Source organism: Pelobates fuscus, chromosome 3 (assembly GCF_036172605.1).
Source record: "Pelobates fuscus isolate aPelFus1 chromosome 3, aPelFus1.pri, whole genome shotgun sequence".
Taxonomy (NCBI): Eukaryota; Metazoa; Chordata; class Amphibia; order Anura; family Pelobatidae; genus Pelobates; species Pelobates fuscus.
Genome location: NC_086319.1, coordinates 66,640,592 through 66,668,182, shown reverse-complemented (window position 1 = coordinate 66,668,182; position 27,591 = coordinate 66,640,592). Strand labels below are relative to the sequence as shown.

Below are 27,591 nucleotides of genomic sequence, written 5' to 3'. Positions count from 1 at the left end.
CACATGACGGAAATATTCCGTCATGATTCCCTTTTATTTCTGAAGTTGTGTCCTTAAGGGGTTAAACATAATTGTTTCTGTAAAATGAAATACACTTAATTTTTCTTTAAGTTTTGATAATAATATCGGGAATGAGAACCTCAAAATGACACAGCCGATTTTTTTTAAATGTACATGTTTTCCCTCCCAGAATATATCAGGTGAGAAAACTGAAGCAAAGCTCACAGAATTAGAACCGTTTAAAACGTACTTTGCTAGTATATCTGCATTCACAAAAGTCGGTAATGGGAACCACTACAGCAATATTGTCACTTTTAGAACAAAAGAATCAGGTAAAATGAAGTTATTTTAATAATGTTATTTAAATGTAATCTAAAATGTTATAAATCTCTAAACAGAGCTTGTTTCATTAGTGTCTCTCTTCTTTTTTTCTTTTAAGCTAGACCGCCATTTTTTATTCTTGCCATAACCTGTTGGTCTGTTTGTTAATTATGTAAAGAAATTGTTACTAGTGATTCTAATGTTTTTCAAACTCCTTTCTTGTAGAAATGTATTAGGTCGTCTAGAACATATTTACAATTACCCCATTCAGGTATTGATGTTCAGTCAGATTTCAGCAAGTGGTTTAAGGAAGTGGTTTAACTTAGATTGGAAATCAATGGGACGTGAGAATTTCGCTGTTAAAACCTTCTCAGGTATCAACAGCGAAATCCTTCTAACATTCATTATTTTGCGCAACCTGTACAACATATATCACATTGGGTAAAGAAGTAACTATTTTTTTTTTTTCAACAATCCATTGTAAGAACAATCTAATGTCACAGGGCTAGATACAATTCAGGGTATCTTGGATCTAAAACTTAAAAGGACTCTCTGGGAATCATAACAACTGCATTTGAATTACGTTTTGTTATGGTGTGAGAAAGTTCCAAACTCCTGCTTACCGAATGGTGTAACCCCTCCAAGTCTAGTGCCTGTCAGCTTTGCCCCTTCACTTATGTTTGATTCCACGCTTCAATCAGGACTCCATTTTGTGAATGGGGAACCGATGCTCCCTGATTAAAGCCTCTGACTCAAGAGAAAGTGGAAGCACAGAGCTGACGGGAACCAGACTGAAGATGTTGGGGTTTAATCATTTGGTAAAGGTTGAGCACCTGAAGGTAAACTGGTGCCCGGGACTATTTCACACTATTACAACTTCATTTCAAAGTACGGACACATTTATATTACAGTGAACAATATGTTTTGAATGTAACAAACAACTGCAAATCATCCCATTATCGCTTGCATTTCTCCAATGCTTATTTTTTCTAGTTAACTTCACAATAAAATCAGACAGGATCACATAAACAATATATAGTATACCAAATACTGCTAATTCTTATCTTACATTTTTGATTGCTTTGCTGCTCTGTTAAACATGTTTGGTTATTTTGCTTATTTACTAAATTTGCAATTTACATCTTGTTTTGTGTGTTTTTGTAGCTCCAGGTTCCGTCCAGCACATGCAGTGCACTACAACAAGTTGGCAATCTGTTTTAGTCCAATGGGAGCCACCTTTACGGCCAAATGGAATAATAACTCATTACATCTTAACGTTTCAAAGCATTACAACACAGGTCCCTGTATCTGATACCGTCTATACTTTCAGAGACCTACTCCCTAATGCAACTTACTATTTCACCATCAAAGCTGCAAATTCAGCAGGAGAAGGCACAGAACAAGTGTGCAACTCCACTACTAAACCTGAAGAAGGTACTTTTTACACCTTATTTACTTATCATTATTCCAGAGTATTTCTAATTTGTAAGATTTTATTTCCAAGATTTTATGCAAAATACAAAAGTGCCCTACGTTGACGTATGAATACTGTCCAGGTGATTAAGTCCTATTTTAAATTGGACATTCTATTCTATTAGTTATCCTGTGCGCTTATATATTATGCGTGGAATTCTGTGGAGCCTAATAAACAACTGTATATCTACCAATAAGTTTAGGAAATAGAACATAGCAATAGTTTGAGCTGTCCCACCAGATGTATTTAAAGGAACACAATTACATTAGGAATACAAAGATGTATTCCTAACGCTATAATGTTTTCCTCACTATTTAAATGTTTAGATATCACCATATTATGTTATAGCCTGTGGCACTGTGGTCATTCTTGATGATCTTATTCAATCCATTGGGAGGGATGCTAGTGTGCACGTGCAGCAAATCACCAGGATGTGCAAATCAAATACTAAGGTTATTATTAATCAAATACTCTTGGTTATTCAGTGGAAGCTCCCCTAATGTCTGTCAGGAATATTTTATTTACATTGTAGGACTAAAAGGACAGGACCATTGCACCCTAAACACTTGATGATATGAAGTGTTGTGGGTGCCTATAGCAGTTCTTTAGTCAACAACTCCCTAAGTTCTCGGTCAGCCATTGCAAAATTATATGAGGGACTAGAGTTCAACTGTCAGTCTCATATACTGTTATTCTAAGACAATTTATATCCTTTATTCCTATCCATCCTATCCATGTTTGTTTTATGCGTTTATTGTTTCCAACATAATTAATAATGATTACGATTATTGAGAAACAGATTTGTTTTGTGTGTGGTCAATTCCAAGACATTGTATTATGTTCTATATTTGTGCACAATGGATTGGAATGTCTACTTTGAAATGTCAGTGATATTCTACATTATGTCTATGTTATATATTTTAACAGTAGATAATTTTTTTAGATTGGATATATGCTGCCTCTTTTAGCAACCTTATCAGGTCTTGTGGATTTCAGTACTACCAATACTTTAATGACAATTATATTAACTCTTGTTGGATGATCTCTATAAACTTACATGGTGACTTCTGTAGATAATTCATAGGAAAAGTTTATTTCCAACAGACTGTGATCATTTGAAATGCTTATCCAAAAATATTAAATTGAGGCTTTTGCATGAGTTGGCATGATAATCAGCTCAAGCCTGTAGCAAGGGCACTCTAAAGCAGTGTTAATTTTGTTGACTAACAATTTTAGTCAATTTTAGTAAAATCAACTAACAATAGACTAAAACTAAAACAATTTAGATTACTAAAATATGACTAAAACTAAAATATATTTTAGTCAAAAGACTATGACTAAAACTAAATTGAAATTTGCCTGTAAAATTAATACTGCACAGAAGGTATATGGAAGGGTGAAAAAAGACAGACCATGGCTTGGGAGAGAGGCACCTAGAGGGGATGGGATGGCACAAAGAGACACAGAGGGGCTGTGGAAGGGGCAAATAGACAGATAGAGGCTTTAACTAAACCAATTAGATTTTAGTCATGTTGATTAACATCTACTGGAGATTTAGTCAACTAAAACTAGACTAAAGCAAAATTAATTCAGATGACTAAAATATGACTAAAACTAAAATGAAATTTGCTGCCAAAATTAACACTGCTCTAAAGTGGTAAACAGTTTGACTGTTTGCCATCACATAACATCAAACATCCTGCAGTTTTGATGCCTATTCTCAGCCAATGACTAATAACCAAATTTTGCTCTTAATCTAATTTTTGATAGGCTTTATAATTTCATATTTTTGTATAAAGTTTTAAAAGGATTATTAAAAATTTGTAAAATATATAAAAATCTATCATACAGAAATAAATCTATGACTAAATTAAAAATTATCAAAATATTAGAACATGTTTTAATAATATTAAATGCTTTTAAAAACTTGTCAAAAAAAGATTAAATCATTTGAAATTTTCCAAAAATATTAAATCAGTGCATTTGTATGAGTTGGTATGATAGTACAGCAGTATGGTACTGGCACTTTAGCATATCAGCTCAGAACAGAGGCTTTGAAGACACTCAATAGTTTTTACCATCAGACGATGACAAGTGACTCCCGGCACCATAACCATTACAGCATACTGTAACGGTCATGGTGCTTAAAGTATCCCTTCAACGTATTTAACACTGGATGTATTTTATACTTTGTGGAACTTTAGATATGTTTGTAGCGTTCCTTAAACATGTCTATAATTTTATCATGCCATGGATGTCCTTATCATTATTGTCTGGATTAAAATAAGGTTTAGAATTATATATTTTACTATTACTTAGATTCTGTGGATTTGCATTGTGATGAGTGGTAGCAGTCATAGATCACAGATTCATGGTTTGGGATGGAAACGGTTTTATAGCTGTTGTCAGCTTCTTATTAATGGTGCTCTGTCATTAGTCACAGTAACAGTGCCAACTCTGACTCATTGATATTACATTTATTTTTTATACTTTTATTTTTTTAAGGTGAAATCAGATTAGCCTCACTGTCTCCCTACACAGTGTCTGGCCTTAAAATTACACACTGAGATTACTTTATTTTATTTTATTTTATTTTAGTGCTGCTAGCTTTGGAGTTAGACTGCAAATCAGCACTGCAGATGTATAGTATAGTAAAATTGCCCTTTTGCAATTGTTATATTAATAAAATGCACGTTTTAAAATATATATTTAAATTAGTACAGGAAAGGAAAGATATCTGCAAGATACATAAAAGAGTATCCATCCATCCATCCATTTGCTCATCCTTCCATCCTTTTATACCATGCAAAAAGCAATTTTAAATGCAAAAGTAGCAGTTGAAAGTGGAGTCAAATGACAAAAAGAGTTGAGTCTAATAAAGCAAAAAGGGTGGAGTTAAATGCTCACTGCACTGATGGCCTTCTTTGCTAGTTTCAACCTGATCTGTGTTACTTTTAAGGTTCTAAAATGTCTAGTAATTACATACATATAGCATTGTGGATGACCTGTGGTAGAAACGTGTGTAATTTTCTGTAAAATGCTGGTGTAGTTATCTGAGACAAGGTGCTTATATCTGGTCCCCTATAATATTGCAGACTCTTAGTATTACCAGGGGGCAGAGTAAGCATATAACTTACTCAGCATTGTCAAAACGATAGGGTAAATATCTGTAAATGTATTTATCATACAAATCATAGATCATAATTATAGCAAAGGCTATGATTACAAATACACAGACCTCAATTTAAGATTGTTGGATTAGCTTTCCAAATGATTAAATATTTTTTGGATAAACTTTTAAAATTATTTAATACTAAGAGAAATATTAAAACTTTCAAATAATGTATTTATTGTATAAAATGTTGTGATATTTTATCTTAACAGTGACAGGTAGTCACTTTCCCCCGGCGCTGGCTGCTGGCATTAAAGGGGCTTAGTCTTGCTGCTAAAGCGCAGCACCATATCGGCCCCTTATCATATTTATCTGCCTATCGGGTTTGCTCTAAGTTGATGGGATACCTGATAGGCCCCCAATGCCTATGGGCACCGGTGCAGCCACAACGACTGCACCGACAATAGTTTTGACACCCTTCCAGACTCCTTAAGCACTTTATCTTAATTTTTTTTATGTGTGAAGGTTAAGTCCTCTTTTTTCATTTTACAAAAAGTGCAAATTTCAATCGAAATTAGCACTTTCATAAATTAACTTGTTAAACACCCCTGGCTGTCAATCAGACAATCGGCAAAGAATTCTCATTGATCTGCATTGTAACATTTAGGATTGGACAGCCACAGACAGTATGGGCTTGGTTAGAAGGAGGGGACCTGCAAAGGTTTCAGACAAGATATACCCCTAATTAAATAAAATGAATAAACTGCCTGGTTGGCTTGGATGCAGAATATTTAGAAGAATTCTCTTAAATAGCACACACCAAATGCTAAATATGAAACTATGTGATCTTACAACTATAGAACACTAGCGTAAGCCTAGCAACTGCAATGCACCACTTTCCAGCAAGTGTCTTAACTTGTCTCTGAATACAGTTTAATTAAAGTTCGGTTTTAGTAGAATAAGTGCTTTGTTTCCTCTCCAGTTCTCATTCACAGATGTGCCTTCGATCCTTTTCCTTCTCAGGGAATGGCTTACACATGTTCTGCATATTTGGCCTTTTCAGAAAAAGATGTTTATATCTATGATTAACTTGACACTGGATTTAGTGTAGAGGAGATAAGTATAATATATATGAAATATTTTTCAGATATGTAGACATTGATCACTTCATTGTAGTATGTTGTACTGTAGTAAATGCAAACAGGCTGCCCCAGTAAGCACTGAATACATGGAGTCATGTGTGCAAATGAATTCCAGCTGTACTTGAAAGGTCTGATGAGAGGGGTTTTATTATTATAATTTTTTTTCTTTTTTGGGCAAATCTTAAAGAATGGAAATCCGATTCTTCATGCTAAAGTAATTGTAATCCTGTTTGTATGTGTAACCCAATAGTGCATTTGTCTTGGAATTGTCTCGTTCAGCATAGAGTTTATCAAACGTGGAGGTCACCGATGGTCGAGGTGAAATTGGTTTGTGAAAAGCTATTCTTAAGCTTTGAAGTTCAATTGTCTTTTCCATCTGTTAATTTTATTATAACAATTAATTTTTTTTTTTTTTTTTTTTTTATTTTAGTTAAGAAGAATTTTTAAATAAAGGCTTGTCATGGAGTATAATAATGTTTAAAGTACACAATTATACTTACAGTTATCTTATAGGGATAAATATACACATAAATAAGTTTTGACTATGTTATTTAAATGAAAGTGTCTTAGTGACTAAGTAAATAACTTGGATATCACTTTTAAAACCTGCACGACCCATTGTGCCCAAACTTGTCCTTATTGTAGGAAATCAGATAGAACGTCAGTATTGGTCTGATTCTCATCAACTTGAGTGTGTGTGTCTCTAAATTATTTGATAAGATCTGTCTCTGAAAAGCATATTCAATTACATTCAAATTGTATAGCCAAAACAATATAATTGCTTTATCTGTGAGATTTACTATTTTCTATTCAGTATTAATAACACTACAAGTAGGGGTTATATATTTTTCTTTCTGTATAACTTACATAAGAGGCTTAAAAGAAATAAAAGGTTATCATTTGAACAAAAGTCATTTGTATAAGTTATCCCATCTTTATTATACACCGTAATTATATTTTGTATGGGACATAGGGGGACTTTGTGCCTCAATTCAAGTTCATGAGTTCTGTATAATTTTCAAGGAAAGCCAACTTTTATGAGAACATATATATATTTGTAGTTATGTTATGTTTTTAGGGCTGTGTGAGATAGTATGTCTCCAATAGAAACTATGCAGACATTATCCAAGTAAAGAGATCTTATAGAAAGCCTTTATTTAGAAATGATTACATCCTCATTTAAGAAGACATCACATTATTGTGATTTATTACATTTTAATTTTTTAATTTGCAGTTTCTTTTAAGGGTCTCATTAAGACATTAGTTAATATATATTTCTGTTTCCAAGTATTGGCTATAAGGGACAAATTAGTCGTTTGAAATACTCTTCCAAATAAAATGCTCTTCCAAATAAAAGTAAAGAAATATATGCTGAGGAGATTTATCAAGGCAAAAACAGGTGTCAGGGATAAGTGCTTAATAAGGTCCAATTACCAGAGAAACCAATACAATGGGGGACATTTCGTTCTAAAAAGTGGTACAAAAATGTAAAAGGAGAGGGTTCACCAAATAAGGAGTTGGCTGGTCCCATTGGTTTCCATGGTGATTGTCCCATTTTAGTACTTAAAGACCAATTTTTAGTACTAACTTAGACCATTTTTTAGAACAGAACATTTAGCACCTTGCTCCTGTTTTTCTTGCTAAATCATGCCCTATGTTAGATGGAACATCCATTAATTTGGATTGCGAATAATATAAATTGTGTATTGAAAATGTATTAAGTCAGCACTTTTTCCATTTTAGTTCCCAATGCTCCAAAAGATGTCATTTTCTTTAATGTTCAATCTACAAGTGTAACAGTGAGATGGAATAGACCAGACAATACAAATGGCTATTTAAGGAACTACAAAATAACAATACAACTCCTACGTACTGAGTGTAATGACTGGGACATTAATGAATGTGTTGAAGTTGATCAAGACTTTTATTCATTTGATGATGGTTACACCAATGAGAAGACTCTTTATGGTTTGAAAAAATTCAGAAGGTATAAATTCAAAATTAGCGCTAGTACAAGTGCTGGATATGGGGCCCCTTCACAGTGGATTCATGTACATACGTTATCTGGTCGTAAGTGAAAAGGCTTTTTAAATTATCTATACTAACGCAACATTTTGGCTGCACTAACTTATTTTTAAACCATGTAATTGCAATAAAAGCCCAACAAAATTAACAAAGTCAATAAGCTTTCTCATTTCAACTAATTGTTTTTCTTTGAATTTCCTACCTTTTTCTTAGAAATCGAAATTGCTAAATTATACTAAACTAAGCCTGGGGTAAAGATCTTAAACTAATTAACTGAGCAAATATTGGATATGTAAGTGTTGCTAAGCTTTCATGATATTAGCGTATATAAAATAGGGCACTTCTTGGATAAGGACAAAACTTTATATATTTAAATGTAAAATTAAGAAATTGTATGCTGAAGATTCTTAGTATAGATAAAAAAAATTAATAACGCAAAGCTAATTGTAAAATAACATAATGCTAGGAAAGAGTTTTAGAAATGTGCCATAGACAATGTAAACCAAGGAAAAATCACTGTTTAAGGTGATGATTTGGATATCTATAGTTCAGGTTTCTAAGAATTTATCCCAGTCATGGCCAGCTTTCATTGTTTTAACATGTTATTAAGTCTTCTAATTATCTCGTAGTTCTAATGTGGTTAGAAGCTGGCATAGTAATTTTGATGTGGGGTACCTATAGGCTTTAATCTAGAAATATTATTTAAACATTAAACAATAATGTGATTACTAAAATGTATCTTCATATTGCCAGCAAAGTGCTAGCTACAGGAAAAATTAGATAGACAGATAGACAGACAGACAGATAGACAGATAGACAGATAGACAGATAGACAGATAGACAGATAGACAGATAGACAGATAGATAGATAGATAGATAGATAGAACTGTTCAGCAAATTAAATTTTTCTTAATATTAAAATATATTACTTTACATAATTGATGAGTAATAATCATATATGGAATTGCAGAAAAGATGTAGTCATAGGCTCATGTAAAAAAAATTACCTACAAAAATCATTTATTTGAACAATTTAAATAAATCTAGTAATGGGTTATCCAGATTCTCTACACAGCTAGCACACTTCACAGATACCTTAGCATCAGAATACAGATGGATTGCAAAGATGACCCTGACCTCCACAAGACCCACATTCCCGTGCAAGGATAGAAGCATGTTAATCAGGAAATGATGGTTGTTAGTTACAGAAAATGCATTATTGTGGAAACCAGGACAAAAGTACTTATGAACGGAAGTGATTGGATTATGAGAGAAGAGAGATGGATCCTCCATAGTCCGTAAATTGCTATGATTTATTACCATTCTGCCAATATCTACCATAAAAAATATAGAGATTTTTGTGTAAAACCGAATCATTTAATAACCAGATAGTCCATGATACATAAATCTTAAATATATATATTATATATAAAACATACAAGATCCAGCACACTCACCCATTCACTAAACAGCAATTTCAAAGCTCACAGAATGTAATTTTTTGTTTGTTTCTTTTAAACACTTAACCTAGACAATAATTGAGGTTTAGTTAATGTATATGATCATAAATTGCATAAACCAGACACAGTGTCAATATAGCCCATTCTTGGCAGGTCCTGTGCAAGCAACGTGCCTGCTTTTATGAGTTTATTCCACTTACTTGGGAAATTAATAGATTGATTAATCTCATAAGAGCAGGAATTAGGTTGCTAGGATGGGACCTGCTAATAATTGGGTTCATTGGTCTTGTGGCCCCGCAGCACCCTTATAATCTATGCATCTTCAGGTGAGTGCAGCCCTCTTGGTTTTATATACTATATATAGTTAGTACTGAAACATTAACAAATAGTGTTTTGCAACCTTGTGCTATGCTGTGTTAAGTAAATACAGCTTTACCATTTTTTTATTTCATTTGAGTGCTCTCCTTCTTTTAAATATATATATTCATCAAAGTTTTAGTCCTATTACTCAGATTATACATATATATACACTGACGACCCACAAGATTAAAACCACCTGCCTTATTTTGTGTAGTTCCCCCTTGTGCTGCCATAACAGCTCTGATTCATTGAGGCATTGACTCCACAAGTCTCCAAACATGTCCTCTGGCACCAAGACATTAGTGGCAGATCCTTTAAGTCCTGCAAGTTGCAAGGTGAGGCCTCCATGGATCAGATTTGTTGTTCCAGCACATACCACAGATGTTTAATAAGATTGAGACTAGGGGATTTGGAGGCCAAGGCAACAACTTGAACTCTTTCTTATGTTCCTCAAACCATTCCTAAATGATTTGTCCAGTGTGACAAGATGCATTGTCCTGCTTAAAGAGGCCACTGCCATCGGGGAACACCATTACCATGAAGGAATGTATGTGGTCTCCAACAATCTCTAACTAGGTGGTCAAAGTATCATCCACATGAATGCCAGGACCCAAGGTTTGCCAGCAGAACATTACACAGAGCATAACACGGCCTCCACATGCCTTCTTTCTTCCCAAATTGCATCCTGCTGTCATCTCTTCTCTAGGTAAATCACTTGTATATGCACCCGTGTGCATATGCACCCAGTCATCCATTGTATCGTAAAGAAAATGTGATTAATCAGACCAGGCAGTCTTCTTCTATTGTTCCATGGTGCAGTTCTGCTCATATACCCCGAAGGCGCTTTGGTGGTGGATAGGGATTATCATAGGCACTTTGACTAGTCTGACAGTCCAACACGCAGCAAACTGACTGCACTGAGTGTTCTGCTACCTTTCTATCATGGCCATCATTACGTTTTTCAGCATGACCCTCATGCCAATTCACTGGTTGCCCTTTCTTGCACCACTTTTGGTAGGTACTAATCACTGCATACCAGCAATACCCTACAATACTTGCTGTTTTGGAGATGCTCTGACCCAGTTCATTTAGCCACCACTAGCCTTCCTTTGTCAAAGTCACTCAGATCTCTTAGCATTTTTCCTGCTTTCAACACATGAAATTCAAGAAGTTACTGTCCACCTGTTCATTAGCAGAAAAATACACAGACAAAACAGAGGTCAACCATTGAGTCTGAAAGAAAGGAAATTTCCCTTTATATCGCAAAGTCAGGTCAGTTATACACAATGTAAGGATCCCCATCCAGTATCTTTAAAAATACACGGACCTTTGAGCACATTTTCTTGTATTATTGATTTACAAAGGGTAGGGTGTATACAATTTTGTTTTTTAAAGCAACATTTAACACACTCAAACATGAGCTGTATATATTTCTATATGTTGGTGACATAATTAAGTGCACTCACATGAAAACTGAACTCAGAGCATTTAACCCCTTAAGGACACATGTTTGACATGTCCTGATTCCCTTTTATTCCAGAAGTTTGATCCTTAAGGGATTAATCTATACAAGAGCACTTCAACAGTACTCTACACACGAGCTGCTGTGAGGTAGTTGACAAGCAAAGAACCTGCACCTTTTTCAAGCATGATCTGCTACCTACTGTGTCAGCCCTAATAAGCATAGCATTCCTTGACTGACCCACTCAACATCCATCCCACATTCATATTACACAATGTTGGGAGGCACGTAATTTGCTTCTTGTACAACATTAATTTTCAAAGTTAAATAATTTAGACCCTCTTTTATTGAATGCTAGTAGTCTATACAAACTGAGAAAGAATAGCAGAATTATTTATTAAGTGAGAATGCAAGCTGAATTCAAATTAAATTTTAAATAAAAATGGCCACAATTGTCAGCCCCTAGTTTGGCTACTCTACTCATTTTTGTAAATAACCTTGGTATTATTTTAAAATTGTAGGCATGTCACATGCTCTTGCATACCAAATAGCTTCCTTCAAAGTCTGTCTGATTGCATTTACAACTATATTTAAAATTCATATTCATTATCACTGATGGCAAGATGACAAGGTTCTCAATGTGGTGGGCACTGAAGTTAATTGAATGAGATATTAAATTAGTATAAGCAGACATTGTAGGTAGATTTTGATGAGCTTATGAAACATAATTAAATAAAAATAATTATAAATATATTAATTTAATATTTTTCATGAATTTGTTCTGCAGAGGGACTAAGCTCATTGCTTAATTAAGTTTAGTAAGACAAATGCATGTTTTGTTCCACCATAGCATATAATTATAACCACATGAGATTTGCATAAGTAGCAAATCCCTTGTGGCCATGTTTATGTGCATTCTTTGTGAATTCATCATGAGAACCTTTGTGGATGAAAAATGTAAGTGACAGGTCTGCGTGGAGTTAACAGTATCATCTGAAAGAACACTGTACCATATATAAGTGTTTCTGTAGTACGGTGCAGAAATAGCTTTCAGGCGACTGGTTTACATTGAATTACAAGTAGAGATGTCCCGAACAGTTCGCCGGGAACTGTTCGCCGGCGAACATAGCTTGTTCGCGGTTGCCACGGCGGGCGAACATATGCGATGTTCGGTCTGCCCCCTATTCATCATCATTGAGTAAACTTTGACCCTGTACCTGTATTCGTCATCATTGAGTAAACTTTGACCCTGTACCTCACAGTCAGCAGACACATTCCAGCCAATCAGCAGCAGATCCTCCCTGCCCGACCCTCCCACCTCCATGACGAATAGGGGGCGGACCGAACATTGCATATGTTCGCCCGCCGCGGCGACCGCGAGCAAGCTATGTTCGCCAGCAAACAGTTCCCGGCGAACTGTTCGGGACATCTCTAATTACAATTTAACAGATTTCAGAAGAACTCATCCTAAGAATAAATTTTGTTTGTCAAAAATTAAGCAGCTATGAAATCTCATTTTTGTATTTCATTGTATGTATTTTTCATTAGACAATAACTGACATAAAACTAATTTGTGTCAGTAACCATAGATCATGACCCAGATCATGCTTATTTTCCATGCGTTATGACCATAGAAACTCTGATATTGATCATGCAAGTGGATTGTGAGAGTCACTGATGCACATTGTACTTGAAACTATTTCACAGTATGGTATGGGTGTATACCATGGGATACAACTGCACATTATTCTAGTAGTGAAGCAGTTAAAGATGTAATATTGAAAAGAAAATGGTACACAAAATAAGGTAGAGAATACAAACTTGATACAAACGAGATTATAGAACAGTAAATGTTGTCAGGCATGTGGGCCATGATTCAAATACAGTATACAGGATAATCTGTAATATAAAGCTAAGTGCTAATGAGTATCTTTGAATAAGAAGGAAAGGGTGGGTGAGATCTGATACTAGCAAACCCTATATAATTCTACTAAGCTCTATCAAATGACTAATCTCCCTTTAACCATCCATGTCATTAACATTAACGCTTTTAATTGTCTGAGCTATTAATCATTATAATGTACATTCTTTAGTGGGCATTGTAGTGTTTTGTTCATCATTTCTTTTTCATCTTCTATCATCTCATAAAGCAAATATGATATTAACAAATGCATCACAAAATAAATTAAAATTCAATTTGACATCTTCTCCAGCTGTAGACGGACCTCCAGAAAATGTTACCGTAACAGCCATATCCCACGAGAGCATTAACATCAGCTGGAGAGCACCTTCGATCATCACTGGACCAACTTCATTCATAATTAATGTCACATCGGTAAGGACATTTGTGATGTGCTTGGTTTTATGATTATGAATAGTATATGTGGAACCGCACTCACTCCCACAAATCTGAGCCAGGGTGCTTGCTGAGCCGTTATCAAACACCAGATTTCCAAACATTAGTAAAATAATAGGGGTCCAGGCACTCCTTGGTTCAAGACAGGCACTTTATTGAGAACCACAACAGCAACGTTTCGACCCCAACTTGACAAAGACCTTTTAGGGTCGATACATTGCTGTTGTGGTTCTCAATAAAGTGCCTGTCTTGAACCAAGGAGTGCCTGGACCACTATGGTTGTGTGATTATGTCTGACTCCAGGATAGGTTACCACTTACTCAAACTGACTTGTCATCATCCTTAAAGATCTAGCACATACCAGAGGCAGTCCCAGAGATAGCATTGCTAAGTGTAATCTACAACAGTTGCAGACAGATAGTTGGAAGTACACAATGTAATCCAGAAGAACTATATCATTTACAATATACTAATAACTAATATAGGTCTGAGGGAGTGCAGCCCCCAATCAAATCCCATATTGCAATGACCTTAGCACCCACAGTGGCCATTTTCATGCTGCTCTGGTGTATGAGGGAGCAGTGTCACCCTTCATACTTATGTAAAATATAACAAGGTAACAGATTTTTTCTTATACTTCATGCTATTACGATTTGCGGTAATAGGCCGTGGGAATACATGAATATCCAACAATTTATAGGGACACTGTAGGCACAATATCTGCTTCAATTCATTGAATTGGTTATGGTGACCAGAGTCAGTAGTGCCATCTTCCACATCCTGAAAATATTCTCTGTATTCGTCATATAGTCACTCTGGGCCAGGCTGTGAGCACCAAGGAACCTAGAATCCCTGTGAAATGGTAAGATAACAGTTTGACAGGGATACGGGGAATGGCTCCCATGGATGCCAGGTACCATAACTTTTTTAAGTTTATGTTAATTGTATGGTTATAGTTTCTATAGTGTACTTCTTTTCAAGTTTCATTGAGCTTCAACATACATCGTTATCAGTTTCTTTTCACTAGAGTCTGAATTTGGTGTCGATTAACTACATTTTGTTAATACAACAAAATTTCAACTGGTTTAGCAAATTTTTATATTTGATTATGACAAATCCAGTTGAAATTTAGTTATTTTAACCATATGAAGACATCTTGTTTGGTACCATCTATTGTCTGTTATAAATTAGTATTTTCCGGGGGCGGGGCCGGACCGCCGAGCTGAGCGGTCGCAAGCTTGACTAGCTCCTGCTGTACACAAACTAATAAGCATGGAAACTAAGAAAATCGACCTAAATACTGACCGACAGCAAAGGGCCTCAGTGTTGTGGGGACACCGGATCCAGGGCGAGGCTGGCTCCTCGAGCTTCTGTCCCCTGGGGGGGAAGCCTGTGACGACCCGGTTGGGGCCTACTACGGCGGGGAGAGGGGCGGACGGCCGCTTCCCCACTATCCTGCCTAACGGTGCACGGCCGGGGGCCTGGACCCAGGGGGATACGGCCCCGTTCCCCCCCTATGGACTGGCGGGGGTGATCCCGGTCCTCACCCAGAAGCTCTGCATCCAAATCCCAGAGACACTACCATCCCGCCCGAGTGCCCGGACGCAGCACACAACATGGCAGTAGCCATGTGCGCTGGAGCAGGTGAAAAAACAGCCCTCTCACTGAGATTTCAGCAACCAGTGAGGTGTATAGCCAAGAGCCCAGGACCGTGGCCTACCCAACCCATACCGCAGCCCAACAGGCGATTTCATACCTGCCTAACGCACGAGCCATGCCGACGGCGAACAGCGACGGAGTCCTAGCCGGACTGATTATGGCAGAAGTTATGGAGGAATGGGAGGCCGCACAGCTAGCACCCCCGCCAGCAACCATTTACTTTGCCGCCGAGCACAGCTCACTTACAGCGGAGCCGACCCTACACGCACATCATGCAGTGCGGCGACCCCGAAGAGGGAATAAAAGGCAACAAGCCATAAAGAGCGACATCCAACTACCTCTCCCGGCAGACAACAACCTCCAGAGGCACAGATGTGGCAGGCCTACCCCGACAGGGCTGCAGCACAAGGGACACCAACGAGAGGCGCAGAAACAGGCAAGGATTTACTTCGCCCGACACACGGCACTGATGGACACTCGAGCCAGACCACACCGACACTGCAGATTGGGCATTGGGTGACCCTGAGTACAACCCACCACGCGAGTCCCCGGGCCCGCCGGGCCGATGACCCCAGGAGCTTGTGGCAGATCATGAACTCTAGTTCAGCCAGGGTGATAAATTGCATTATGCTTACTGCTTAGACACAGCATGTTTTGATATTAAGCCTTATAACACAGCATAACGAAATATCCTTGTATCACACACTCTAGGCATGCACTCAGACACCTAACCTAAAATTGACGGCATAATGACACCCCTGCTTGCTTGCTAACTTACTAATCGTATTTTCACTACTTATATATATATATCGCTAATGTTATATCTCTCATGTGCCTTGCCTGCTTAAATCATATAATTCTCTTGTAATACATTCTTCAGTTATATGCATTATTAACATTCTCTTGGTACATCACATGTTACGTAAAGCTTAAACACATAATTATAAAAAATGTGCAACTTCTCATGCCACTGTCAATCCTATAACCATATATGCACGCTGTTGTGACGTTTGATGCTAAACTGTACCTATCTGCACAACATAAATAAAGAATCTAAAAGAAAAAAAAAATAGTATTTTCCGCATGCCAGTACTATCAATAAATAAAAATAATACTTAGGATTTGCATATGTTTTAACTTGTATTTGTTTTCTTTAGAAAATAAGAAAAGGAAAACAGGGGTATAGAAAAAAAGAGAAGGGGTTACAACTATTTCCAGTGTACATGATATAATATTAAATTACAGATTTCAAACACACCAAACAAAAAAGTGGGACAATTTAGCTTCCAATATACCATTTGCCCATAAAGGGAAAATAATTAACATACACCTCTGTTTCATGCATTTTCAACAATTAGATGAAAGTGATCATAGGATTTGCATATTTTTCAAACATTACATTTCTAACAAATTCATCAGAATGAATCCAGTATAAGGCAAATTTGCAAAATAAATGCATGGGAAACTCTAACCCCAGAAAGAACTTAACCTTACGGATGCAGTTTTGGTGTATAGATCATGGCACTGTGTCTCTGTTTTTGCATATACAAAATGGTTTAAATCCTAAATTACATAGAATTAAGCAGTGAAACTGGAGGAACATGATCTATTCACCAAAACTGCCTCATTAAGTTATTTTGGTGCTTAGAATGTCCCTTTAACTTGATTTTTGCAGGCGAATCTACATAAATCGATTATAATTGCCCAATGGAAACACACACAGTGAGCTTAGGGTTAAAATATGAAACTTTATATGTTGATTTACTACTTAATATGTATATAGAAATGACACATAGTACATTTTATTACCTAAACTTTAATGTTTTAATTATTGAGGTATAATGTGTCTGTCTGTGGAGTTAACACATTCTACCCAATTAGTGATCTATCTAATTGGTGTTAATGAGAGTTTTTGCAGTGCAGTCGCTTGTATTAAAATTGGCCGCTACCTACATGTCAATTTGGCTCAGCCTGGTTTGCAGGTAGGATAGATGAGATATTATTAATATACATTTTAGTTTGTTAAAAAGTCACAGAAGATAAATTGATTTATCATTATGATATTTTAATAAGGATGAATAGGTTGAAGATGTCACATTGGTAAAACATATCCAACCTTATTAAAAGTATTACTTTATAGATGTTAAAGTAAAATACTTTTCCTCCAGCTGCTAGATGACTACATCTCCCATAAACCTTTGCCAAGTGGCTGGCTCAAGGTAATGTTTGGTTTCCTAGCAGCTGGAGATTTGACATTTGGATATTTCTGCATTACAGACTAAGCAGATACTGACTTTTTGATAGACTATGCAAAAGGATACCCACCACTGAAATATGCAATCTAAAAGGAAAATAAACCCCTAATATTTCAATATATTTTCGTTCTTAAATTGGTCCTTGTGAGTGATCTTTTCTGGATAATTTAATTACTGCAGTGAGTGTTGATCTTGTGGATGAATCCCCAGTGTTGCGATTGTCAGTCATCTGATCTAATATTTTATCTTATCATTTTGTATACACAGTAGGTTATGAGGCTTGTGTGAGTATTGAAATAAGAGAGCATTCTAATTGAAAGCAAATAAAAGATCAAACTTTGGAACATGAAACGGCAGACAGATGAAATGCGAGAGAAAGAGGCTATGCAATGCTAACACATCAGTCAGGAAGATCTCATTTAAGATGTGAGGGGAAAGGGCAATGACTATTCGAACATATCTGTTTGAGACAATCAGCAATGCTGATAACATTACAAATTAGTTTTATTCTGTTTTTAAATATTAAGTGACAAATGAGTGAAGAAATAAAGTGTGTTGTCTCACCGAGAGCAGGCACTCAACAAAAGAGGAGCACTGCTCTCAATGGGACAGTGTCAGTGTGGGTAGGACCAGTCTGCCCAGAGTATGAACACAAATGGGTGAAACCACAAATGTTTGCCTTCATGTTGCTTTTGGACTACATTTCCCAGAATTCAATGAGCCCATTGGAAACAGGAAGTACTTTGAGGGGGGGTGGTGGCATTTTTACACCCCTGTGTTGTTGTTTTTCCTTTTTTGTGGGGTTTATTTCCTTTTTTTTTTTTTTAATTCTTTATTTTTTCGTGCATATAGGTTCAACAGAAAAGCTCATGGTACCCCAAAGGCAATCCACTCGCTTACATCATTGACATTTCTTACATGGGGGTTCAAATTACATGAGCACATTTTTATAGTTATGGTGAACATCAGTAAGAATAAAACATGAAAGCCAGTAAAACATGAATAGGGAGACCACGGCTGTGATTACAAAATAGGTGTTTGTCTTCGTTCGCCTACCTAGTCTGAGTAAAGATGTGTTGCTTACTTCGCAACTGTGCGCTGCCCTGCTATGTGTGGCTCGTCTCATGGTATGCCATCATTCATAGCCACTCAGGCTAAGCTACTGAGAGGCGGTTAGGTGGTGTCACGATGCGGTTTAAATAGGCCGAGAATTTAACAAGCAGGGAAGTGTCACAGTGTGTCTTCTGTGTTGCGCTAAGTGCGTGTCTGCAAATCTCGGGTGGGCCGTACAAGGCTTGAGCTAACGCTAGTGCAGGTGGAACGTGGGGTTATGTACAAGTCGTGGCTAGTTATAGCCTTTGCATCGTTTTGGTTAGATAGTGGTTTCAATGGTGTAATCAACACATCAGTTACAGGGTAAGGCAGACAAATTCTTGGTACAGATCAGCATATTGACCTGGTAAGGTGCTACCATTAACCGCCTAGTTAACCAAGGTACATTTTGTGTGCATGAGATAAAAACAAAAAGAAAAAACAAGAACACTAGGTAAAACATTGCCAACAAATAACATAAGATGCCTAGAGATGGCGTTAAGAGTAAAGGGATGGCCGCCTCAAGTGCCGTCTATCAGTCTTGGTTCTAACTCCCTGGATTACACGTGTAGGGCTAGTCACTAGCAGCTGCTTCGTGCAGTAGCCCACTTGTCAGTCCCTATATGTGTTGATGTGAGATCCTAGCTTAGAGCGCTAATATTAAAGGCCCATGGGCGTCATACCATAGGGGTATGTAAGGGGGAGCCTTCGGCAGCACTTTCAGCGCCATTAGTTATGAGTATTCGGTCAGCGTGTTGGGTGGCAGGTCTGTGCATGGGACCTAGAGGATATGGACTAACGGGTCCTCTCGCTAAATAGCCCTGGTCGATTCGTGGAGTTTAGGGTGCTCCCTGTGGAGGGAAGAATGTCTGTGGCAATTCGGGAGAATGTACAGCACATAACGTGCAACAGGGCAATGAGCTGTAAGGCCCGCTTTACAGTGGAGTGAGCTATGTGTAATGGTAACCCATGTTGCCGACCTGCGGGACCGGCCTGTAAGGAGAGTTGGGTCTCTCACTCACAGAGTAGTTTAAGTAGCAGGCTGTCCGCGCCCCCCCGGGTCCTAAGCATTAAGTGCCATTCATCGCTGCTATCTAGGGGTATGAGTACAACTGCCCCATAAAGTGTATATAGTCTTGTGTAGTCTGATTACGCTAAACAGTAATACCTAAAACAGGAGGATAAGGTTTATGCTAGTCAAGGTACGGGAGAAAAAAAAAAGTAGATTAGCATAACATCTAAAATGAATACTCGACTTTGAGCATAACTTGTCAATTTCAAGGTTTGGAGTTAGTTGAGCCCCAGCAGTCAATGATAGGTGGCGGAATGCCTTATTTCGCCCCTTCCAAGTGTGGAATGGCAGGTAGCGAGCTCAGCCAGCAATAGGTTGTGACAGTCCCAAAGTCCTTAAGTGGTGATCGCTGCGTATGCCTCCGGCGTGGAGCTTTGGGGGATAAATGGGACACTCCGGTCCGGGTCCCATGTATGGGTGCGGTTGTGAAGGCTGTGGTCATTTGCGTTGATAGGCCCCATCAGGGTCAGTTGTTCGCAGGGTAGGTGCAGAAGTTGAAAGAAGGCCGGGGCGGCTTGGATGTCCTGAATTCTATGTGAATCCGCACCCTTCGTGACTGTGAGTGTCCTCGAAGGCCGCCATCTGTAATCCACTTTGTGTTCACGGAGGATCAAGGTGAGTGGCTTTAGCGATCTGCGCCAAGCTAGGGTGCCATTAGACAGATCCGGAAAGAGCGAAATATCCATGTTTTCAAATCGGAAAGGAGTTTTGGTTCGGAAGGCTGATAGAATCGTCGCCTTTTGGCTGCTGTTGTTGAGTTTTAGGATGATGTCTCTTGTGGTGTTATTGGGCGCATTTGGTGGTTTGGGGATCCTGAATATCCCTTCCGGGGCAATCGTTGTGCGCTTTCCCTGTGGCACTATAGAGTGTAGCATGCATTCTATTAATTTTGGCAACTTGGCCTCAGCAATGTCCTCGCTGACACCCCTGACTTTTATGTTGGGTGCCCTCCTGGCGTCTTCGAGCGCCGTGAGGCGATTCTCAAGTTGCCGGTTATGTTGTTCCAGGCCCTGTACAGTGTGTTGCAAGGCGGTGATGTCTTGGGCTTGGGCCAGTGTAGTACCCTCCAGTTGGGAGATGCGGCCTGTCAGGCCCTGCAGATCCGCTCGGAGCGCTCCGACTTCCTCGTGAAAGCTATGTTTCAGGTCCGCCATGAGTTCCTTCATGACCGCCACAGTGAGCAGTTCAGCTTCGGCCTCTTTACCACAGCGTTGTGCCTTCCGTGGTGGGTCTGGGGCCGTTGGTAAACTTCTTCGTCTGCATCAGATAGGTCCTCGGAGAAATCCGAGCACCCGCCGTGTTGGGCCGCCATGTTGGCTTCAGTGTTACCGCGCGCCTGCATCCACATCTCCCCTATCGTGAGGCCCGGGGTGGGTCTGTGTGGCACTGATTTCTTCCCCTTTCTCCCCATTGAGTGTTGGGGTAGTTGCTGGTATACAAGATTGAGGATTGCGGGGTATTTTGCTCGATTTTGCTCGTTTTTCGTCGTTTGGGGCCCGGAGCTCCCTCAGCATGCGTCCAGTCGCTTCAGCGTGCAGGCTCCGCCTCCTATTTCCTTTTTTATTCTTGATTGGCATAAGCAGTATGTTGTGATGTTATCTATTATTCATTAGTCCTTTCTTGTTGGGGGGATTGGTGGTGCTTTTCTGTGTATTCTGGAACTCAATTAATGTGGGGAAAGTGCACAGGGTGGGAATGTAGGGGAGATGCGCAAAGAGGAATGTGGGAGATATGTACAGGAGACATATATGCATAAGTGGTACTTGGATATGTGTCGATTGCACAGGGGAAATGTGAGGGACATGTACAAGTGAAATGTGGGTTAGATGCACAGGTTGAATGTGGGGAAATAAACAAGGAGAAAAGAGGGGAAGTTGCACAGGGCAAAATGTGTATAAAACACACCCCTCAAATGTAGGAGAGATGCACAGGACAAAATGTTTGTAAAATGCATGCCTCAAAATGTGGGGGAGATGCACGGGGAATGTGGAGATATGCACAGGGGGATGTGGGGAAATGCACAGGAATCTATATGGAGGATATGCACAGGTGAAATATGGACACATGGATGTTGGGGAATAAGGAAGAGATGCACAAGGGAATGCAGGGTGATGCATGGTGGAAATGTGGGTAAATGCACAAAGGAATGTGGGGTATAGGCACAGGTGGAATGTAGGATAGATACACAGGTTCACATGGGTATATTCAAAGAACTGTAGGGGAAATGCACAAGGGGATTAGGAGAAGATGTACAATGGGACATAGGAGAGGGAGGGAAATACACAGGAGAGACTTAGGGGAGATGCATGGTGGGAAGTGGATGAGATGCACAGAGTGATGTGGGGCAATCACTGGTAGGAATGTTGCATATGTGTGGGAAGAGGGAAAGTATGATTTATGTAATAATGGGAATGGGGTCTTTTATGTGGATTTGTCTTACAATATGTCATAACTATATATTTTTTATTAAATACTCTTGCTGACTGTGTTGGAATTTAATTGAACATTTAATTGATTTTCATAGAATTCCATTGATATGTCAATGTCTTTCAAAAGATAGAAAAAAAGGAAATAAGTTCGAGCCAGTAGATCTAGGTAGTACACTAATAAATCTTTCAAAAGACATCATAAGACAAAGTAGGACCTGAGTAGGTCTGAGGTTGACAGAAGTTGATAAAAGGCAGAACTCTACTGTCAACTTTTGTGAAACTCCAGCAGCTGTCACAAGTGACCTTGCAGGATCCTCCATAGAGCTCAGTGTTGTGCCCTTGTAAATGCACAAGAGTACAGCACTGCTTTTACTCCTGGCAAATGAAGAGTTAGGATCCAAATAAGGTCTGCAGGAAGGAGATGGCAGAAACCATGATGGACATCTTCATGTATTCAAACTTACCTTCTACTGCAACTCATGGCCAACACACCCTAGCTGGATATGTCAACTTCATGGGCCTTTGAAAAATGTGCAAAGACTTCTGAAAGTGGCAGCAGCACAATGTTTTGGGCCAGACATATGATGACAAAAAAACCCAACTTATTAACCATCAATGTTTAAGCTTTGCCAATTGACCCTTCCAAAACCACATGTTAGAGCAGCAAAAGGCCAATATATGATTGAAATTGTGCACAAGGGCTTGTCAGAATCATTTAAAAACATGAGTAATTGGCCTAATGTTTGTCTTCATTGAGTGTACGTGTTATATTTTGGAAAGATGATAGTAATGGGATTAGCACAAATAATAACTGTGATGATTCATGAATGTGACACGAGATCTGAAACAGCAAAATTTCAACTCATTTGGGACATTGTTTTCCGGCTGTATTAGGAGGAGTTAGTCTTTTGCTATTTCTCAAGACCAGGATTAACCTCACTCACAAAAGGCTACAGCCATAGATTTCTGGATATAGCTAGTGTGTTTAGATTACAATATAGGTTTTTGCAAATGTGCCAAGAAAATAAAAATATTTTAAAAACCTTCTAAATATTGACTATATGCCTCTCAGTTAAGTTAGCTACGACTTTACGGAGTAAACCTTCTCTACATGTTAGAAATGCTCAGAATATAAATTTTGTAGTTATAAATGAAACAACATATCTGTGTAGAAATGCTAAATGGGACCAGTACACAAGGCCACAAGTATGGTTACCTACCCATGATTTGAAGACTACATTCTGTCCAAACATGGATGGGGTTGATATCACTAATGCAGAAGTAAAAGTATAAGTATACTATTGGAAATTGTATCAGAAATGGAGGCCTGATTGGAAGCACACGGAGGACCATATTAAGTGTCCGTCATTTCAAAAACAGCTTGACTACTTGGCATCATAACCACTGCAACTTGCTGTAGTATTTATAATACCTATAGTTCTTTAACTGAAGACTTCTAAATTACCCCACTAGAGTCTTGCAATTTAATCCACTTTATAAAACGATATACATATATTATCTTATTTCAGTTAAAGGAACATAATATTAATACTGTAGAGGTTTTTTTTGTGTGGATATTCTGTTGCAAACCTGCACGCATAGATAAGCAATAGCAGAAATAAATTGCAAAGAAGAATTTTTCCTAGAACATGATCCGAGCTGAAGCCATCAAGTGAAAATGATTACACCGCTTGTGGGCCTGCATAGAGTATTTTTCTCAATGTTCTCATTCTTTAGTTTCATATATCTGTCTTTATCACTGCATGTGATAGATTGTATTATACACTATATTCATGTCTCTATCTCTTCTGTCTTGTATTTTGTCATCTTTTTCCAAAGTCTTATATTGTATTGACAAATGATGACACATACGCGTCACAGATCCTAACAAATGCTTAGCTTTTAAGGATGACATGAGAATAAATGTTCCATGACATTCCAACACGTTCAATATGAGTGTTTCATAAAGATTCTATCTTTTTATAACACTCATTTTTCTGGAGTTGCCAGTGCCACTTTCAGTAGGCTATATTTTGTTACTAACCCCAGTGATTATAAATGCTCAGGATGTGGAGGGTTTATGACTTTGGAATCATCCTACGATTTATTCAAGGTGAACTGAACAAATCTAGACACATTTCCAATGTCTAAATCTCAATCAGTGATCACAATAGCTAAACAGCCATTTTCATTGCACTACATAACTAATTATCTTCCTTTCTCTTTACATTGATATGCACACTCAGATGTAGTTTGAACTAGCAGTCATGCTTTATGTGTATATTGCATACATTAAGAACAAACTATTACTTTGTGTGTGGGAACATAACCAATGTTCCATAGGCATCCTGTGATTACCAACAACTAAATAATCATGTCATACATTTTAGGGGATTATTTAGTGTTTTTTTACAGGAAGCTATAAATCAGGATGAATATTTTATGTTTGAAATAAACATTCATTGAAGAAGTGGATCGTGCATTTTAGAAGATAAATTGCTTGGTCTAGAATTTGTGCACAAGTCAAGAACAGAAAAATGCAAAAATACAATCACTATTGAGTGCTTGCTTGCTATATTTAAAAACTATGCAATAAGAAAATACTGATCTGTTATACTGCAGTAAAGTAGAGACCGCCTGTTTATTACATCAGAAACCGTAGTAAACTCTGACTCTGTAAGTACGAATAAACCAGTTCTCAGCACATCTGTCAGTGGGAAAAAAAATAAAACTTCCACAAACCTAATACCATAGCAGCTGCATTTAATACACACTTTACCCAAAGGAAAACTACTGTACAGCTACCTAATCTGCTTATAAAAATGCACATTGAAACAATATTGTAAAAGTGATGTCCTATGGGGTACCAAGAGAGATGTGTTCAAAGGGCTGTTCACGATTTATCTTTTCATGTTTTGACACGTCTCCCACTAGCTCAAATGTTACTCATCTTATACAAGATTTGACCAGTGCGAATAGTTTCCCTTTTTTTTTCTTGTTGGATTGAGCGCTAATGAATTATTTAATGTGACATACTATTTACACTCTATACTAACCTCTACAGAATATTTTACAGAAGAAATTGAAAGTTAATAAATAGGATGTTCATGATTATAATGATACAATCCCATAAGGGACTACTAGAGCCAGCAGTAGGCAAACCATGCTTTTGATAGCACGGTTCCAAAATAAAACGTTGAAGTCTCTTAGAGTGCTGGACCCTTTTTCTTTTAAATAATGTTAATGCAAGTTGAGAAATTCTGCTTGTGTTCTGTATGGTTGCAGTGGATACTTTTTGAGGTTGTATATGCGTGTGGGCTATATGTATTGTGTGTGTTATGTATATGTGTGTGATGTGAGTGGTGTTATGTGAGTGTATATAAACTGTGTGTAGTGTTAAGTATGCATTGTTTGAATATGTTTGGAGGGTTTTGTGTATGAATGTGAGCTGTTTATGACATTGTGTGTCTGTGTGTGGTGGAAGTTGTTTGTGTTGGTTGTTTGTGCTGTTGTGTGTTGGCTGTTTGTTGTGTTATGCATGTAAATGCAATGTATACAGTATTTATGTGTAGGAGCCTATGTGTGGTATTATGTGTGTACATCTGAACTGTTTGTGGTATTTGCATCTGTGTATGTGGGCTACCTGATGTGTGAAATATGTGAGTGGATTGTTTGTGGTATGTGAACAGCCCACACACATATGGTCCATTTGGGTCATGCAGCCTTGCATGCCATGCAAAGGCACCCCTTTACTAGAGATCTTTAGATATATGTTGCATTTGCAAGTACACTGCAGGTATATTTAGGATCCATTTTTTTGTGCAGTTTAGATATAAAGTTTAAAAATGCACAAAAATATCATTTCTGAGATCTTTCAGCTATTAATGGTTTCCCCTCAGTTTATGCACAAAGGGCAAATTTTAATCATATGAGTAAGTGGTCTTCATTATATCTTTAATGAATGCAAAAGTCTATTGGAAGATATTTGGGGGAGTTTTATCAAGGTGCTATTTTAGGTACAAAGTGCGAAATGATAATACACATTATATTAGTTTTCATGTTAACTTATTTAGCACTTTACCACAGAACAATTGTCGCCTTCATAAAGTTTCCATTTGTGTACCCATGAGCACACTTCTGCAATTACTTTTTTATTGATAAAATATTTTACCAGGATGGATACATTGAGATTTATCTAGTTTCCAAGTATATCCTGGGCACACAAACATTGCATTGTTACAATAGGATACAATGTTACAAAAAATACAATCTACAAACAAAGTTAATATATTTAATACATAACAGGTAATAAATATATTCAACCATGGCAGGTGCATTCTGTGCTGAGGTATATTGCCATAGATCTCTTAAAAGATGTTAGATTGAATGAAGATGTAACTGTGTCCCTGAGGTTATTCCATAATAATTATTCAGTGCTCTGTAGGAAAAGGAAGATCGAGGCACTTTATTTTTGTATTGCGGTATGCTAAGTATCGTGCTAGTACTGGATTGGAGGTTATAGGAGGTGGGAACAGCTGGGGAAAGCATTCTACTCAGGTAGGGTGGGAGCTTCCCAGAAAAGCTCTTATGCAAAAGGCTGGAAAGATGAAGAGTGCATTGGGATTCCAGCGACAGCCAGTTCAGCTCTTTTAGCATGTCACGAGGATGGGTAAAGTAATTTAATTCTAGTACAAAGCGTCAGAACTAATTATATAACATATTAAGTTTATTAAGGTGGGTTTGCGATGCAGGTGCACACACAACATCCCCATAATCAATGCCTCGACATTAGCATTTGTTGAACTATATGTTTCCTTACTGTAGGGCTTAGGCAGGATTTGTTTTTGTACAGGGCACCTAGTTTTGGATAGAGTTTTGAAGAGATTTTTTTCAATGTGAAAGGATAGAATGTGGTCTAGCAACATATCTAGATATTTCAAAGAACAGACTGCTGTTTCAATTTGTTCTGATACATAGTTGTTGATTTTGTAGTTTACATAATTTAGGTACAGTTCCAAAGAGCATTGTAACTGTTTTGTCAGTGTTTAGGAAGAGTTTGTTAACCGCTATCCACCTTTCAACCTCTGTGAATTGGTTTTGGAGAACAGCCTCAAGCTGCGGTAGATTGGGTTTACTGGGGTAGATTACAGTGTCATCTGCATACATGTGTATAGTTGAGGATTTGCAGACGTTGGGCAGATAATTTATAAATAATTTGAATAGCAGGGGGCCGAGTATGGAGCCTTGGGGAACACCACACGTGACTGGAAGAGGGAGAGAAGCCCTATCAGAAATAACCACATATTGCAATCGGTCTGAAACACATGATCAAAACCAGGTTAGCGGACATAGAAACATAGAAACATAGAATG

General features: G+C 37.8%; 1 protein-coding gene across 1 annotated transcript in view; it reads left to right on the top strand.

The window, feature by feature from the left end:
- PTPRQ (protein tyrosine phosphatase receptor type Q) overlaps positions 1-27,591 on the top strand; it is a 239,119-nt gene that overhangs the window by 136,043 nt on the left and 75,485 nt on the right. Inside the window, exons 26-29 of the mRNA XM_063447145.1 lie at positions 191-332; positions 1,486-1,755; positions 7,793-8,119; positions 13,570-13,691. Coding sequence (XP_063303215.1) covers positions 191-332; positions 1,486-1,755; positions 7,793-8,119; positions 13,570-13,691 — 861 coding nt within the window. The remainder of the gene's footprint in view (positions 1-190; positions 333-1,485; positions 1,756-7,792; positions 8,120-13,569; positions 13,692-27,591) is intronic.